A 19,545-nucleotide genomic window follows, 5' to 3' on the forward strand; every position below is an offset into this window, starting at 1 on the left:
GACCCACATTAAGCCCTCAGTTCCACCCTATCCCTGTAACCCAATAACCCCTCCTAACCTTTTTGGACACTAATGGCAATTTATCACGGCCAATCCACCTAACCTGCGCGTCTTTGGACTGTGGGAGGAAACCGGACCACCCGGAGGAAACCCACGCAGACACAGGGAGAACGTGCAGACTCCGCACAGACAGTGACCCAGCAGGGAATCGAGCCTGAGACCCTGGCGCTGTGAAGCCAGTGCTATCCACTTGTGCTGCCCGATATGTTTTTCTTCTTCCTGTTTCTTGCTCTGTTTTGGACTTGCTGTGGCCCCTGTCTCAGTTGAGTGCGCTGACAAATTTTATTGTGGCCTCAGTTTGGGTGTCCAATGCCATTCCTCAGGTTATCCTTCGTTGTGAAGGCCCTCATAAGACCATAAGACATAGGAGCAGAATTAGGCCACTCGGCCCATCGAGTCTGCTCCGCCATTCAATCATGGCTGATATCTTTCTCATCCCCATTCTCCTGCCTTCTCCCCATAACCCCTTATGGTTCAAGAACCTAGCTATCTCTGTCTTAAAGACACTCAGTGATTTGCCCTCCACAGCCTTCTGCGGTAAAGAGTTCCACAGATTCACCACCCTCTGGCTGAAGAAATTACTCATCTCTATTTTAAAGGATCGTCCCTTTAGTCTGAGATGGTGTCCTCTGGTTCTAGTTTTTCCTACAAGTGGAAACATCTTCTCCACGTCCACTCTATCCAGGCCTTGCAGTATTCTGTAAGTTTCAATAAGTTCACACCTCATCCTTCTAAACTCCAACGAGTACAGACCCAGAGTCCTCAAACGTTCCTCATCTGACAAGCTCTTCATTCCAGGGATCATTCTTGTGAACTTCCTCTGGACCTTTTCCAAGGCCAGCACATCCTTCCTTAGATACGGGGCCCAAAACTGCTCACAATACTCCAAATGGGGTCTGACCAGAGCCTGATACAGCCTCAGAAGCACATCCCTGTTCTTGTATTCCAGCCCTCTCAACATGAATGCTGACTCAGATCTGGGTTTTTCATTGAGACACTTTGGTCAGCTTTGCAGCTTTGGATCTGGTTTTGCAAGAGCTCAGGGGCAATGAGTTCTGTTGTTTTGATTGGGGATGTGTGACCCATCAAAAATTTGAAAGCCGTCTAATATTTTTAAAGCTAACAAGGCATTAAAAAGTGAGAGAAAACTGACCTGGGCCTGTCATCAGGGGCTGGAGACCCACAACAGTGGACTGAGAAATGGAAAATCCCTCAACACTGCATTGAGGGAGTGCTCAGTGAGTTAGCATTCACTACCAGCTTCTGGACCACTGAGCTCAATCGTATGTTCTATGTACTGACTCTGCAACTAACTCAGAATAGTACAGAGTTTCTCCAGAGACCCATTGTGACAGATGGAGAAAAGTGGGGAAATGTAGATCATCGTTAGGACATCCCCTGAGTACTTCTCAACCTCAGTTCCCGCTCCCATGATGGAGAATATGTATGGAGGTTCAATACTCCAAGTAATCAGACCCCATAAGAGAATCAGGACTTCTGTTCAGTGACACATCACGAATCCTGTGATCCACTTGCCTCAGGCACAGGCTGCATCCATGGAGCAGAGTTTACACAATAGAATCAGCCCATCATGTCTGTGCTGATAGAACAATGAAACCTAAGGCCACTGTTACATTCTGGAGCAGAGTATTTTACCGTCTGCTCCGGAAGCAGATTCAATCAGGGCGAATGGCCTCTTTCTGAGCTGTCTCATTCTATATTTTTGGGTCCGATTTTCAAGACAAAGATGCATTGCTTTCTACGACAACCACTCCATGCAATATATTCCATACTCCAATGGATTAACTAGGTTTTCCCATCCTGGTAAAGCTATACGTACCCTCTCTATAGTTTGAGGAAGATGGCTAACTGAACATTCACTGCTGATTCTAGGCGAATGCCTCTTTCTGATCAGGTATTCAGAACAAAGACTGGTGCAACCATCAGTCTCACAGTGGAATCAAGAATCAAACTGAACACATTACCTTCCTGCTGCTGAGGATTTCATCTGTGGATTTTGATCGGATGCGAGTGAAATGCAGTGCTGATGATTCTACACACTTCTGAAACTGCAACAAACATAGAGGCAGGCACTGGGTTTAAAAAATTCCACTCCTGTATCAGCTTCATCTGAATAATCAGTCTTTCAGAATATGACCAACTGCGAGAAACATTCAACACACTCCTGTGTCATAGCTCTGAACATGCTTCAGACACACACTATGGCATACAGTCCATGCATGTTACCCCAGCGTGATCCCAGAACCCAGAACCAAAGCAGGTCCCCGTCGCCGCTCTGCTGTTGGTGATAATTCATGGAACTGACCCGAATTGAACCCATTTTTAACCCAATGCAAAATCCCAGTGTTTGCAAATGTAAAAAAAATCTGAAGCAACAGATTCCAAACCAACAAATAGCAATGAAAGTTGAGAGTGTCCGGTCTCACCTGCTTCAGATTCTCATCACCCACTTGGGAGCGTGCACCGTTTTCAGTTTGTGTGTCTGCTGTCAGGACTTTGTTCTTTCTTTCGGGGATAGTCTGACCACCCAAAACTTTACGCTGTTGAAGACAGAAGCAACTTTCTATGATTTGAACTCTAACCCCAGATCCAAGCAGTCTATTCGTACATGTTGCAAAGGGAAAATCATGATCCACACATAAAATAAGAGAGGACGTAGAATAATAGGTACATAATCTACTCCATGCACTGTCGTCCCCCCCCCCCCCCCCCCCCCATTCAAATTTGTGAAACAAATTGCCACCTCAACACAATTATGAACTCCTAATGGGGCTGCTTTAGCTCACTGGGCCAAATCGCTGGCTTTGAAAGCAGGCTAGCAGCACGGTTCAATTCCCGTACCAGCCTCCCTGAACAGGCGCTGGAATGTGGCGACTAGGGGCTTTTTACAGTAACTTCATTGAAGCCTACTCGTGACAATAAGCGATTTTCATTTCATTGTAAACTTTGTTCAAAGTAGTTAACAAGCATCTGGGATCAGGGAGGTTATGCTGAACATTTATAAAGCTCTGGTTAGGCCCCAACTAGAATATTGTGAACAGTTCTGGTCACTACACTTCAGGAAGGATGTGAGGGTCTTTGAGAGGATGCAGAAGGAGATTTGGTTCCAGGGATGAGGGGACTTTAGCTCCAAGGTTCGGTTGGAGCAGCTGGGGTCGTTCTCCTTGGAACAAGGAGAAATAACTTCTTTTAAAACGCAGCAAAAATCTTGTTGCTCATGAGGGTGGTGGAAGCAGAGGCAGAACATGGATTTAAATGGAAATTGGATGGCAATAAACTGACAAGGTTACAAGAAGGGAGCAGGGGGTTGGGACTGACTGGATTGCTCGACAGACACCCAGCATGGACTCAATAGACCAGTGGACTTCCTTGGTGCTGTAGTCACTCTGACTTCATTGGCAGCTTTCTGTCTCATGAGATGATGGTTTTCGCCCTGGTGGTCAAATCTGTGGGGAACATCACCAAATTTGCATTTTCAGCAGAGGAAGACAGTGGGCTGAGAAAGTGCAGGATTCACTGGCCACTGTTTTCTCTCGGCCCGTCTCAGCCAGCTGAGCCATTTGTTTCTGCTTGTCTCTTCCAATGTCTTTCCAAACAGTCAGCCTCCAGAGGTCACAGCTGTCAATAACTCTTCCAGTTGCCAGTGTGAGTATTTGCTATCTTCATATCTTGCAGGAGGAATGGATGTTCAGGAGGTCGTGACCCAGTGGCCAGTTCACTAAACAGAAGGTATTTAGCTATATGCCTGTCATCCATTCAATTAATGTGCGGAGCTTACCATGGTGTTGTGAGCTTAATAATAAGTGAATGCTGATGGAATTAGCATGCTCCAGGACCTGAGCTGAAGACCTGATCCTGCCAAGAGCTGCTTTTAATATATCGAAGCAGCAAAGGTGGAAACTCTTCAGCCGTTTCTCCTGCTTGGCCTAGGCTGCCCAGGTCTCTCCACTGCAGAGGAGTGTGGTAAGGACACAGGCTTGGTAGACTCACAGTTTGATGTTCCCAGTCAGGTTGCTGTTGCTTTACACCAGTGTTTTTCAAACTTTCTTTCCGGGGACTCATTTTTGGCAACGTTCGGGAACCACGTCGGTAATTATCCCTCTCTCTGGATCTGTAAAGACTTAATTACCTGCAAAAGTATCGTCTTGCATCTTTGACTTTGTCTATATAAATGTTTCTGGAACCTACCTCTTCATTCACCTGAGGAAGGAGCAGTGCTCCGAAAGCTATTGTTTGAAACAAACCTGTTGGACTTTAACCTGGTGTTGTAAGACTTCTTATTGTGCTCACCCCAGTCCAACGCCGGCATCTCCACATCATGAAATAGGGATGTAAGGGCAGTCCTCGCAACTATAGGCCCGTTAGATTAAACATCAGTGTTGTAATCCATAATCAGAGAAAGAAATTACAGAAAAAAACAAGTAAACTAAGGAGCACAAGCATGGATTTGTCAAAGACAGAGCCGGCTTGACTAATTTTATTGTGTTTTTTTGATGAAGTAACAGAGAAGGTTGTTGAAGGAAATGCAGTGGATGTTGTTTGTATGGATTTTAATAAATCATTTGACAAAGTTCCACATAAAAGATTAGTTAACAAAACAGAGACTTATGGAAAGAAGGGTCAGCGTTGAATTGGATATAAAAGGCTAAAGAAATGAAAATGAGTTGTGGCAGATGGTTGTTTTCAGACTGGAAGGTGACCTCTACCACCTAGAGGGCAGCAGGCTCTAGAACAATACCACCTGCAATTTATGATGAGTAATAAATGCTGACCGTTGTCAACTTCTGCAGCAATCCCTAAGACTGAAAGCATCAGAGCCATCTTCCTTTGTGCCAGGTATGGTTCCAACCACCAGATAGTTTCCCCTCAATTCCCATTGACTTTAGTTTTGTAAGGGCTCCTTGATGTCACACCCGGTCAAAAACTGCCTTGATGTCAAGGGCAGACACAGTCACCTCACCTCTCGTGTTCAGCTCTTTGTCAATGTTTGAACCAAGGCTATAAGAAGGTCAACAGCCAAGTGGTTTTGACAGATGCAAACTGAGTGTCAGTGAGCAGGTTATTGTTCAACAGCACTGGAAATGACACCTCCCATCACTTTACTGACAATTGTAGGGACTTGATGGGGTAATTGGCCAGATTTGGTTTGCTATGGTTTTTGTGCAGGAAATATTCTGCCAAGCTACACCACAGCCGAAGCCTAGCTCCGCCCACATATGACGCGTGTACAGAAACGCAGGCATGAAGTTTTTAACACGATGCAGGGATGCCTCTTGCCCGAAACCATACAACAGGGAATTAGCTGTATGGTTGCTTCCTTTTACACTCTGGGTTGGGATTGAGGTGGACTATGTTTTAATCCCAGGTTATCTGCTGCAGCTTCATGCTCCACTTACCTTAATGCGGCCTCCAAAAGACTTGGAGCGCACGTGTTTCTGGTGTTTTGGCGAAATGAATCCTTCAGGGGTACCGACCACTGAGCTTTTATGAAACTGCAAGAGGACAAGGAGGAAGGATGGTGTGAAATAGAGAACTGAAAGGAAACAGTGGAATATCACATTGTGCAAGAAAGCTGTTCACCTGACTCTTCACTAGATCCCCTGAAAGTGCTGTAAGTGTACTCAACAATGGAGCATCCACAGCTCTGAGGCAGTGATTCTTAAAGTGCATCAGTGAGGGAGATCCAGGTGGCCCATTAACTGCTCGAAAATGTAAATCATTGACCTGCAATGCTACAGCCGAGGACAAAACCAGAGATAATTCCAAAGATTTACAAAATTCAGAGTGAAGAAATATTTCAGGCTGCAAAACACAAGCAGTAATTTTCTTATCTTTCAGCTTTCCAAAGTCCTGTGTTTTATCCACTCTGAGAAAATGCCAACAGCCTTCCCCATTGCAATAGGAGGGGGACCCCCCACATTAACAAATTTTGCTTCCGTGTCTTCCAGAGACTGGGTATTAGAACCATCTTGCTTGCAATCCCTCACTAGTTGATTCTTGTTGCATGAACCTACAAGGAGTACTTGCCGGTACATTCAATGTGAAGCCAAGTCCATCCCTGCTCTCACCATCATTAACACACACTTTCCACCTGAAATCACTGGGAAATAATCAGAAATTGGGGCCTGGCTGATTTGAGCCCCTCTCCTTAGCCAAAATCCTCAACTCATCTGGTCAAATGACTAACCCAGCATAAGCAACAACAGCTGATAAAAGCCATTCATTTCTGGACCTTCCTGACTTGTTCACTAGTTCACCAAATAGAGGAACTGCAGTAGGATCAACACCTCCAAACACCCTTACCTGTCTCACTAGCCTCTTCTTCTTGGCTGAGTCAGGCATATTACTGACATGTTTAAAGAGCTCCTTCAGGGCCTCCTCTGTATGTTGCTGTGTTTCCTCCTTAGATCTCAATACAGAGTGCAGCATGTTCCGCTTTGCAGACTTACTGATCAGTAAATCTGGGCAATCTGGAGGTGGTAGCAAATCCAGATCATCCTGAACAGAAAGAGAAATCCAAATATCCCAGCAAATATTAGAAAACAATCCACAAACAAAAATATAGAACACAGGAACTCGTTCAGCACATGTAGCCACTCATTTATTCTCCTTCCACAGACCTGGTACACACCCCATAGATTCAAATACTCAAATCCCTGGAGATTAAAGCCTGAACGTCTATCAGGGTTCCGAAAACTTGGAAGTACTGTGAAGCGCGAGGTGGATGGTGATAAACGTCAAGAGAACAGAGACAGAGGGCGGCATGTGGCACAGTGGATAGCACTGGGACTGCGGCGCTGAGGACCCGGGTTTGAATCCCGGCCCTGGGTCACTGTCCGTGTGGAGATTGCACATTCTCCCCATGTCTGCGTAGGTTTCACCCCCACAACCCAAAGATGTGCAGGTTAGGCGGATTGGCCTCGCTAAATTGCCCCTTAATTGGAAAAAATATATAGAATTTGGTACTTTAAATTTATTTAAAAAAGAAAAGAAAATAAGAGAACAGAGACAGGTTGGTGGAACAGGCAGACATGTGACAGATTAAATTTAATCGAGAGGAGTACAAAGTGATTCATTTTACAAGAACAAATGTGCCGACTAATGGGTACAATTCTAAAGGAGGTGCAGGAGCAGAGAGACCTTTGGGTAAACGTGCACAAATCATGAAGTTGGCAGGGCAGGTTGAGAAAGTGGTTAATAAATCAGATATTAATAACAATCTTTCTCAGCCTGGGCTTTAGAAATAAGAGTACAAACGCAGGAGGATTATGTTAAACATGCATAAAATGCTGGTTCAGACTCAAGAGGATTGCGTCTAGTTCTGAGCACCACACTTTTGGAAGAATGTTGGAGAGGCCTGCTCCGCCATTCATTATGATCGCGGCTGATCATCAAGTTCAATACCCTGATCCCGTCTTCCCCCTTGATCCCTTTAACCCCCCAAGAGCTATATCGAATTTCTTCTTGAAATTACACAACATTTTGGACTCAACTACTTTCTGTGGTAGCAAATTCCAGATTCATCTCTTTCTGGGTGAAGAAATTTCTCCTCGTTCCTTGAATGCCTGCCATTGCCTGTCCACTGTACTTCCTGTCAGTAATGTTCCCCAGTCCGTCATAGCCAGCTCATGCCTCATGCCGTCATAGTGACCTTTATTACCCTGGTCTCAGAATCAACTACCTCACTATCCACCTTGATAAAGAATTCTGCCATATTATGGTCACTCATCCCCAAGGGTTCTCTCACAACTAGATTGTTAACTAATCCTTTCTCATTGCACAACACACAGTCTAAGATGGCCTGTTCCCTTGTTGGTTCCTCAACATACTGGTCCAGAAAACCATCCCATATGCACTCCAGAAATTCCTCCTCTATTGTACTGTGACTAATTTGACTCACCCAATCTGTATGCAGATTAAAGTCACCCATAGTGACAGATGTTCCTTTATCACACAAATCTCTTATTTCCTGTCTAATACTATTCCCAACATTACCACTGAAGTTTGGTGGTCTCTATACCACCCCAAGGAATGTTTTTTTCCTCTTGATGTTTCTTAACTCCACCCAGACAGATTCCACACCATCGGTTCTAAAATCTTTCCTCAATATTGTATCAATATCTTATTTAATCAATAATGCAACTACACCAGTTTGCTTTTTGTCTGTCCTTCCTAATAACTGATTAGCCCTCAATGTTTAGTTCCCATCCTTGTTCACGTTGGAGCCATGTCTCCGTAATCCCAACTATATCATACCCTTTACATCTATGTGCGCAAATAATTCATACATTTTACTTTGAATGTTCCACGCGTTCAGGTACAAAACCTTAAGGCTAGTTGTTTTAATGTACTTGTCCCAGTTTCATTATCTGCTACAGGCCTTGATTTCTCTGTCTATCACATTTATTCTCCTTGCTGTCTTTATCTCTTGTTTTTGATTTCCCCTGCTCTGAATCGTTATATGTTCCCAATTCCACCTTCAACCCATCCTACGAGTCAAACGTTATCTACCTCTGCCGTCAAATTATTCAATGATCCTGCCTCCACTGCTCTCAGGGGAACAGAGCCGCAAAGATTCCCAAACATCAGAGAAAAAGTTTCTTCTCATCTCTGTCTTAAATGGGAACCTCATATTTAGACGGTGTTCCCTAGTTCTGGTATCTCCCACCGGTTGGATTGGATTTGTTTATTGTCACATGTATTGAGGTACAGTGAAAAGTATTGTTGAGCGTAGAGTTCAGACAGATCATTCCGTACGTGAAAAAATACATAGGGCATACATAAAATACACAATGTAAATAAACACAGGCATCGGGTGAAGCATACAGGAGTGTAGTACTGGATAAAAGCAAATTACTGCGGATGCTGGAATCTGAAACAAAAGAAAAAATGCTGGAAAATCTCAGCAGGTCTGGCAGCATCTGTAGGGAGAGAAACGAGCTAACGTTTCGAGTCCAATGACTCTTTGTCAAAGGAGTGTCGTACTACTCAGTAGAAAAGATATATGAAGTGATCAGGTCAGTCCATAAGAGGGTCATTTAGGAGTCTGGTAACAGCGGGGAAGAAGCTATTTTTGAATCTGTTAGTGGGTGTTCTCAGACTTTTGTATATCCTGCCCAATGGAAGAGGTTGGAAGAGTGAATAAGCCGGGTGGGAGGAGTCTTTGATTATGCTGCCCACTTTCCCCAGGCAGCGGGGGGTGCAAGTCATACTGCAGCTGTATAGAACCTTAGTTAGGCCACACTTGGAATAAAGTGTTCAATTCTGGTCGCCACACTACCAGAAGGACATTGAGGCTTTGGAGAGGGTACTGAATGCAGAGTCTGGAAAAACTCCTTTCTTGTAATCACTGGAACAACGGAGGTTGAGTGGTGGCCTGACACAAGTCTATAAAATTATGAGGGGCATGAACAGAGTAGATAGTCAGAAGCTTTTTCCCAGGGTGGAAGAGTCAATTACTAGGGGACATAGGTTTAAGATGCAAGGGGAAAAGTTCAGAGATGTGCGAGGAAGTTTTTTTACACAGAGGGTAGTGGGTGCCTGGAACTCGCTGCTGAAGGAGGTGGTGGAAGCAGGGACGACAGTGACGTTTAAGGGGCTGCTTGACAAATACATGAATAGAATGGGAGTAGAGGGATACGGATCCCGGAAGTGTAGAAGGTTTCAGGTTAGACGGGCAGCATGATCGCCGCAGGCTTGGAGGGCCGAAGGGCCTGTTCCTGTGCTGTGCTTTTCTGTCTTTGTTCTATGGTTCCAGGTTGCAGCCACTGCCTTGTTACACTCCAGTGCTATAGGGGAGGTTGCGGCATGTCCAGCTGCAGTGGTGTTGGGACTGACTTTAGGCACTTCAGGCTCTTTTAAACAATGAGAAATCATATATTCTTACCCTGATCACTGAGAGTTTTGATCCTGCAAACTGTAACCTGGCAAGTTCTCTAATATATGCCGGTGCCTGCACAGAAAACAGATTAGAGTAGAATCCTTTTATAAAGTAAATTATAACAATTAAAGCAGCATACAATCTCTTTGGGATTTGAATCCACTGTCCCCTCTTGCCAGACAATGACCATCAACCCTTGACATTCAATAGCATTACCAGCGGCACGGTAGCACAGTGGTTAGCACTGTTCCTTCATAGTGCCAGTGTCCCAGGTTCAATTCCTAATTTGGGTCACTGTCTGTGCGGAGTCTGCACGTTCTTCCTGTGTCTGTGTGGGTTTCCTCCCACTAGTCCCGAAAGACACGCTTGTTAAGTAATTTGGACATTCTGAATTCTCCGTGTACCCGAACAGGCGCCGGAATGTGGCGACTAGGGGATTTTCACAGTAACTTCGTTGCAGTGTTAATGTAAGCCTACTTGTGACAATAATAAAGATTATTATCACTGAATCCTCACTATCAATAGCCTGGGGGTTACCATTAACCAGAAACTGAACTGGACCCAGTCATATAAGTTCCGTGGCTACAAGAGCAGGTGAGAGGCTGGAAATCCTGTGGCAGTAACTCACCTGCTGACTCCCCAAATCCTGTCCATCGTCTATAAAACTCAAGTCAGGAGTGTGATGGAATATTCACCGCTTGCCTGGATGAGGCAGCTCCAATAACACAAGAAGCTCAACACCATCCAGGACAAAGCTGCCCCGCTTGATTGGCACCCCTTCCACCACCTTCAACATTCACTCCCTCGACCACCGATGCACAGTAGCAGTTGTGTGTACCATCTACAAGATACACCGTAGGAACACACCAAGACTCCTGAAGCAGCACATTCCAAACCATGACCTCAACCAACTCAAAAGAGAAAGGCTGCAGATACCTGGGAACACCACCATCTTCCCCTGCAAACAATTTGGAAATATATCTGCCGTTCCTTCACTGTCACTGAGTCAAAATCCCAGAACTTCCTAACAGCACTGTAGGCGTACTACACCACATGGACTGCAGCAGTTCAAGGCGGCAGCACACCACCAACCTTTCAAGTTTAATTAGTGATGGGCAATAAATGCTGGTCTTGCCAGTGACATCCACATCCCACGTACTAATAAAAGACAAATCCAGACCTAGGTCGGGGAATTAGTGAGCCACGGAAGCATAGTGGTCATCACTGTAACACCAGGGTCCCAGGTTCGATTCCCAGCTTGGATTACTGTCTATGCGGAGTCTGCACCTTCTCCCTGTGTCTGCGTGGGTTTCCTCCGGGTGCTCCAGTTTCCTCCCACAAGTCCTGAAAGACGTGCTGTTAGGTGAATTGGACATTTTGAATTCTCCCTCCGTGTACCCGAACAGGCGCCGGAATGTGGCGACGAGGGGATTTTCACAGTAACTTCATTGCAGCGTTAATGTAAGCCTACTTGTGACAATAAAGATTATTATTATGGAATAAAGTAAATCTAGCCCAGTAATCTTCTGGACCCTGGAAGACCCCAGCTTTGCTGTCTCTCACTACCTGCTAGTGGCCCACAAGCTAACACCTTCAGATTCACATCTAAATGGTAAAAACATCAATCTTTGAACACAGCAATAATATACATTTCAATTTCTTGGCAAAACGTTTGTGCCTGCTCCCAGTTTCCACCACAGCAATCAATCCTACAGGGGCCCCTTACACCACATGTGCTCTTACTTGCTGTCTGTGCCCACACTGCACCCTCAACCCCCTCCAACACACTGTCCCTCCCCGCTCCCACACTGTCCTCGTCAGCATTGCTATGCAGCATTTGTCTCCTGGCTCTGCACCAGCTCATAGTACCCACACTTCAGTTACGTTTTGTGTGAATTATTATGTTACTCCAAGCAGGTGCAATGAGGTAAGGTATTAGTTGTGAATGCCATACAGAGTCAAGAATCTGTTTAGTCTCACAATTACCCAAACTTTTGACTCAATCATAGGTCCAGCTGCCCCAATCCACAACAGAATTTGTATTCCCTTACCCGGAAGAGCTTTTGAGAGTGTTTAATCAAAAATGCTGTTCCGTTATTTAATTTGGTGATGTTTCCTTGAAGGTCAGCAGCCATCAACTATTAGGAGCAGAAAAAAAAATCAAAGATCAGATTCAACATATAACTGAGTAAGTCAGCAGATCCAAGCTGGAAATGGCTGGATCTTGTGCTCTTTGTGTCTCCAGTTTTTGATCTTTGAAATAATGCTGGAAGTGTGTGAAGACACATGATATTAAGAAGTCCTCTGGGAGGATATTGCTTTCATTTTCAGGGAAAATTAGATGAGGTTAATCACAGGAGACTTGTGTCTACGTTAATGCTTTTGAGTATTAAAAATAAAATTCAAAGGTAGAGAATGAGGTGCATTTAAGGGATGTTAGATATTAATGTTAAAAGCAGTTAGAGTCTAACTGTTAGACTGTGAAAATAATCAAATGAAGACTGACACTAAATAGAGGAGAGGAGATGGCCACTTACATTCCTTGGCCAGAGAATGTGCGGAGCAAACATTAGTGCCAGGTTGTAGGCAGTCATCTTGTTCCTGTCCTGATGTTTGGCGGTTTGGTATAGTAGATCCAACAGTAACTTCAGTAGGTTCCGATTGGCTGAAGGGAGCAACAGGAAGAGTAGCTGAAGAGCTTCGATTTGGCGCTCCTTGTCAGGAACCGATTTCTTCCCCTTCTTATCAAACACCATTAGATCTAACAGGAGAAAATTAATCAGACATTGACTTCCATAACCAGACACCAGGAACATAGTATTCAGAAATGACTTGCCATTAAGTATCTGAGGGGAGGCCATGGGTGAGTAATCCAGGGAAACGCTGCAGGAACCAAGTCCCACCAACACAGATGGTGAAATTTGAATTCACTAAAATATCTGGAACTAAAAGTTTGACAATGATTATGAAACCATTGTCAATTGCTGGAAAAACCCATCTGCTTCACTAATGTCCTCCATGGAAGGAACTCTGCCCTCTTTACCTGGCCTAGACTACAAGCTACTTAGTCCAAGGGCAATCAGGGAGGGGCAAGAAATGCTGGACCAGCCAGTGATGTCCACATCCCATTAATAAATAGAAAGAAAATCTAGTCTCTACACAAACACACACCTGTGTGCACACAACACGCATGCACACAAAGCTGCTCCCTGCACCTGTCCCCCTCACACATGCTGTCGTTACCTGTACCTGTGACCCTCACACACACACACAGTCACTCCCTGTACCTGTCCCCTCTCTCATACACACACACACAGACTGTCGCTCCCAGTACCCGCTCCCTCACTCACACACACAGAGACAGTCACTCTGTACCTGTCCCCCCTCACACACACAGACTGTCGCTCCCTGTACCTGTCCCCTCACTCACACACAGACAGTCACTCTGTACCTGTCCCCCCTCACTCACACACACACACACACACAGACAGCTGCTCCCTGTACCTGTGACCCTCATACACAGAATTTCACTCTCTGTACCTGTGACCCTCACACAGACTGTCGCTCACTGTACCTGTCCCCTCTCTCACACACAGACTGTCGCTCACTGTACCTGTCCCCTCTCTCACACACAGACTGTCGCTCACTGTACCTCTCGCTCTCTCAAGCCTTCTGCTCCCTGTCCCTTTCTCGCACACAGACTGTTTGCTCCTTGTCACTGTCCCCTTCTCTCACACACTGCTTTGCCCTGTACCTGACCACCCCACACAGACTGTTGCTCCGTTACCGTCTCCCCCCTCACACATTGCTGTGCACTGTAACTGACCCACACACTGTTGCTCCCTGTCACTGCCCCCCTCGCGCACACTGTTGCTCCCTGTCACTGTCACCCCCCCCACACACACTGTCCCCCCCTCCCCACACACACTGTTGCTCCCTGTCACTGCCCCCCTCGCACACACTGTTGCTCCCTGTCACCCCCCCACACACACTGTCCCCCCCCCCTCCCCACACACACTGTTGCTCCCTGTCACTGTCACCCCCCCACACACACTGTCCCCCCCTCCCCCTCCCCACACACAGCCCCCCCCCTCCCCACACACACTGTTGCTCCCTGTCACTGCCCCCCTCGCATACACTGTTGCTCCCTGTCACCCCCCACACACACTGTCCCCCCCCCTCCCCACACACACTGTGTCCCCCTCCCCACACACACTGTTGCTCCCTGTCACTGTCACCCCCCCACACACTGTCCCCCCCTCCCCCTCCCCACACACAGTCCCCCCTCCCCACACACACTGTTGCTCCCTGTCACTGCCCCCCCTCGCACACACTGTTGCTCCCTGTCACCCCCCACACACACTGTCCCCCCCCCTCCCCACACACACTGTGTCCCCCTCCCCACACACACTGTTGCTCCCTGTCACTGTCACCCCCCCACACACTGTCCCCCCCTCCCCCTCCCCACACACAGTCCCCCCCTCCCCACACACACTGTTGCTCCCTGTCACTGCCCCCCCTCGCACACACTGTTGCTCCGTCACCCCCCACACACACTGTCCCCCCCCCTCCCCACACACACTGTTGCTCCCTGTCACTGACTCCCTCTCTCTCACACACACTGCTGTGCCTTTTACCTGACCCCCACACACACACAGACTGTTGCTTCATCACTGTCTCCCGCCCTAGCCCCACTCACACACACTGCTGTACCCTGTACCTGACCCACACACACACTGTTGCTCCGTCGCGGAGCACGGTAGCATAGTGGTTAGCACAATGGCTTCACAGCGCCAGGGTCCCAGGTTCGATTCCCGGTTTGGATCACTGTCTGTGCGGAGTCTGCATGTTCTGCCCGTGTATGCGTGGGTTTCCTCCGGTTTCCTCCCTCAATCCAAAGATGTGCAGGTTAGGTGGATTGGCCATGATAAATTGCCCTTAGTGTTCAAAAAAGGTAAGGTGAGGTTCCAGGGATAGGGTGGGGGGATGGTGGAGGTGGGGATAGGGTGGGGGGATGGTGGAGGTGGGGATAGGGTGGGGGGATGGTGGAGGTGGGGATAGGGTGGGGGGATGGTGGAGGTGGGGATAGGGTGGAGATAGGGTGGGGGTGGGGTAGGGTGGGGGTGTGGGGATAGGGTGGAGATAGGGTGGGGGTGGGGTAGGGGTGTGGGGATAGGGTGGAGGGTGGGGATAGGGTAGAGGGTGGGGGTAGGGTGGGGATAGGATGGGGGTGGGGATAGGATGGGGGTGGGGATAGGATGGGGGTGGGGATAGGATGGGGGGTGGGGATAGGGTGGGGGGGTGGGGATAGGGTGGGGGGGTGGGGATAGGGTGGGGGGTAGGGATAGGGTGGGGGGGTGGGGATAGGGTGGGGGGTGGGGATGGGGCGTGGGGATAGGGTGGGGGCGTGGGGATAGGGTGGAGGTGAGGGGATAGGGTGGGGGTGTGGGAATAGGGTGGGGGTGTGGGGATAGGGTGGGGGTGTGGGGATAGGGTGGGGGTGTGGATAGGGTGGGGGGATAGGGTGGAGGTGTGGCCTTAGGTAGGATGCTCTTTCCAAGGGCTGGTGCAGATTCGATGGGCCAAATGGCCTCCTTCTGCACTGTAAATTCTGTGATCTGTCACTGTCCCCGCCTTACATACACTGCAGTAACCAGTACCTGACCCTCCTCTCACACACACACTGCTGCGCTCTGTACCAGACCCACACACACTGGTGCTCCCTGTCACTGTCTCCCTCTCTCACACACACACACTGCTGCGCCCCATACCTGCTATTTTGAGATGAGCATTATAATGTCTATGACTGAGGAGAGGTTCTGGGAGTTCTCCAAGGAACATTTTCAACAGGGTTGCTACATCATTCAGATGAAACTCTCCTGAATCCAGATTTACATCCATGCCGCTGTTTAGAGCGTCTTTCAGGGACTGCAGTCGGACACTGTTCCCAGGAATACGGAACAAACCCTCCACATGGAGATCTGTGGGAGAAGACAAGAGAAATACAAACAATATAAAAAGATGGACGTGTTAATGAAATGCTGGTGTACAGTGATGCTGTATTTTTAGCAACCAAGGTAAGGAACAAACAGGTTTCTTTAATGAAAGGAGTTAATTGATTGGAGAGATATAATGTGAAATCAGGAATATGAATACTGCAATTGCAGCTAAAGGATCATCTTCAAATTCTCCCGGATTCCATTTTTTTGTGTTCAGTAAGATTTCTGAACAGCATAAACAATATTGGTGATGTGTTGGGCAAGCTGGGTCGATGTGACTGCACTTGATGCAGTGTATCGAGAGACAGACTTCCAACACTTGATGAGATGCAACACGATTTTATTTAACATCTAACTATTTTACATGTTCAACTGTGGGTTGACACTATGCTGACTTGACTGGAGACCTGAGGCTAGCCTGGCCAGACTTACTGACTACCACATGGTGTCCGCACTGGCTGCTGCTCACGAGCTCTGACTGTCTCAGAGGCTGGGTCCCGAGAGAGCGGGAAAACTGGTGCCCTCTGGCTTTATAGTGGTTGTGTCCTGTCTTTGACAAAGTCATCGGACTCGAAACGTTAGCTCTTTTCTCTACCTGCTGAGATTTTCCAGCATCTTCCCTTTTGTTTCAGATTCCAGCACCCACAGTTATTTGCTTTTATCCAGTGTCCTGTCTGGTGATTGGTTGCTCTGTTCTGTGTGCTTACTGGTCATCCTGTGTCAATCACTGCTTGTCTGCACTCCATTATATTCATAGATGTATATTATGACAATTGGGAGATTGTTTTTGATTAAATGCACCATGTGAACTGCAATGTGGAGCCATGGAACAAAAAAAGGTACAGCACAGGAACAGGCCCTTCGGTCTTCCAAGCCTGAGCCGACCATGCTGCCCGTCTAAACTAAAATCTTCTACACTTCCAGGCCCCCTATCCCTCTATTCCCATCCTGGAGGAGGCAACACAGAGGGAGTTTAATGTAGGCTCAAGGTTTTTCTTATCAATGCAAAGGTAGATGGGAAAGGATTGAGACCAAGGGAAAGGGGGCAGGGGGAGGAACATAAGAACTAGGAGCAGGGGTAGGTCATCTGGCCCCTCGAGCCTGCTCCGCCATTCAATGAGATCATGGCTGATCTTTCGTGGACTCAGCTCCACTTTCCGGCCCGAACACCAGAACCCTTAATCCCTTTATTCTTCAAAAACCTATCTATCTTTATCTTATAAACATTTAATGAAGGAGCCTCAACTGCTTCACAGGGCAAGGAATTCCATAGATTCACAACCCTTTGGGTGAAGAAGTTCCTCCTAAACTCAGTCCTAAATCTACTTCCCCTTATTTTGAGGCTATGCCCCCTAGTTCTGCTGTCACCCGCCAGTGAAACAACCTGCCCGCATCTATCCTATCTATTCCTTTCATAATTTTATGTTTCTATAAGATCCCCCCTCATCCTTCTAAATTCCAACGAGTACAGTCCCAGTCTACTCAACCTCTCCTCGTAATCCAACTCCTTCAGCTCTGGGATTAACCTAGTGAATCTCCTCTGCACACCCTCCAGCGCCAGTACGTCCTTTCTCAGGTAAGGAGACCAAAACTGAACACAATACTCCAGGTGTGGCCTCGCTAACACCTTATACAATTGCAGCATAACCCCCCTAGTCTTAAACTCCATCCTTCTAGCAATGAAGGACAAAACTCCATTTGCCTTCTTAATCACCTGTAAACCAACTTTTGCGACTCATGCACTAGCACACCCAGGTCTCTCTGCACAGCAGCATGTTTTAATATTTTATCATTTAAATAATAATCCCGTTTGCTGTTATTCCTCCCAAAATGGATAACCTCACATTTGTCAACATTGTATTCCACCTGCCAAACCCTAGCCCATTCACTTAACCTATCCAAATCCATCTGTAGACTTCCGGTAACCTCTGCACTTTTTGCTTTTCCACTTTTTGCTTTACCACGAGGAAGTTAAATAAGCGAAGGTGGAGATGGGGAAAAAATTAAGAGAGAAGGGCAAAGATGATGGAGGAAAGGGTAACAGGCGAGGATTTGAAACTGAATTGGCAGGAGATCTATCAATATTGCATTACAGAATCACAAATATCCTCCTCGCAACATGCCGTTCCACCTATTTTTGTTTCACTGGCAAATTTGGAAACCTTACATTCTGTTCCTTCCTCCAGGTCATTAATGTAAACAGTGAACAATTGCGGGCCAAAAGCTGATCCCTGCGGTACTCCACTAGTTATATTTTTCCACTCTGAAAAGGACCCATTTATTCCAACTCTCAGCCAGTTTTCAATCCATGCTAACACATCCTCCAATTCCATGGGCTTTTATTTTATGACCAGCCTTTTATTCGGCACCTTGTCAAATGCCTTTTGGAAATCTAAATACACTACATCGACTGGTTCCCCTCTATCTACTCACTCTTTTACATCCTCAATTAGCAAATTTGTCAAACATGATTTACTTTTCACAAAACCACGTTGATTAGGTTTGATTATATTCAGCTTTCCTAAATGATTAGCTAGTTCTCTTTGATTATTGACTCTAGCATGTTGCCAATAATAGATGTTAAACTGACTGGTGTACAGTTCAATATCTTCCACAATGAAGACTGATGTAAAAATGTATTTAGCATATCTGCAATTTCTTTGTTTGCTGTTATTAATTCACCAGCTTCGTTCAGTCGAGGTCCCACATTTATCTTAGCTGCCCGCTTCCTATTTATACATCCGTAAAAACTCTTATTGCTTGTTTTTATACTGCATGCAAGTTTTCTCTCAAAATTCATTTTCTCTCTTCTTCTGAGCTTTTTTGTCTTTTGCTGCTGGATCCTAAAAACTTCCCAGTCCTCTGGTGTACTACAATCCTTTTGTATGTCAGGCTTTGCAATTTAACATTATTCTTGACCTCTTTTATTAACCATGGATTTTGCCTCTTTCTCATGGAATCCCTGTTTTTGATTGGGATAAACTGCTGAACATTATGGACCAGCTGTTTGAATATCTGCCCCTGATCATCTACTGGCCTGTATTTTAGCTTGTTTACCCAGTTCATCTTAGATAACTCCTCTATCATACTATTGTAATTGCCCTTATTTAAGTTGAAGACACTTGTTATGGACCTATGGCATTCACCCTCAAACTGTATCTGGAATTCTATCATTGAGGTCACTACCCCCGAGGGGATCCTTAACCACAAGATCCCTTAGTGATCCTTCTTCATTACACAAAACCAAATCTAAATAGCCCGTTCCCGGGCGGGTTCCACAACGTGTTGCTCTAAAAAGCAATCCCTGATGCACTCCACAAATTCTTCTTCCATGCTACCCTTTTCGATTTGGTTTGTTCAATCAATATGCAGATCAAAATCTCCCATAATAACTGCATCTCCCTTCAAACATCCCCCTGTTTTTTCCCCATTTATGCTCCGACCTCTTGAGAGGTCACATTTTAGGGGTCTATAGACTGCTCCCACCCTTGTCTTCCTTCTCCTGCTATTCATGATTTCAACCCAAACTGATTCTGCATCACTATCCACTGCCTTTATATCACAACTCAGCACTGCTCTGAAACC

General features: G+C 46.4%; 1 protein-coding gene across 1 annotated transcript in view; it reads right to left on the reverse strand.

The window, feature by feature from the left end:
• The window catches only part of arhgap19 (Rho GTPase activating protein 19), a gene marked incomplete at its 5' end in the record, with an annotated part of 31,399 nt that overhangs the window by 3,116 nt on the left and 8,738 nt on the right, over positions 1–19,545 (reverse strand). Inside the window, 8 exons of the mRNA XM_038822190.1 lie at positions 2,046–2,129; positions 2,508–2,621; positions 5,478–5,573; positions 6,385–6,579; positions 9,968–10,033; positions 12,013–12,099; positions 12,499–12,722; positions 15,733–15,942. Coding sequence (XP_038678118.1) covers positions 2,046–2,129; positions 2,508–2,621; positions 5,478–5,573; positions 6,385–6,579; positions 9,968–10,033; positions 12,013–12,099; positions 12,499–12,722; positions 15,733–15,942 — 1,076 coding nt within the window. The remainder of the gene's footprint in view (positions 1–2,045; positions 2,130–2,507; positions 2,622–5,477; positions 5,574–6,384; positions 6,580–9,967; positions 10,034–12,012; positions 12,100–12,498; positions 12,723–15,732; positions 15,943–19,545) is intronic.

Source organism: Scyliorhinus canicula, chromosome 16 (genome assembly GCF_902713615.1).
Source record: "Scyliorhinus canicula chromosome 16, sScyCan1.1, whole genome shotgun sequence".
Lineage (NCBI taxonomy): Eukaryota > Metazoa > Chordata > Chondrichthyes > Carcharhiniformes > Scyliorhinidae > Scyliorhinus > Scyliorhinus canicula.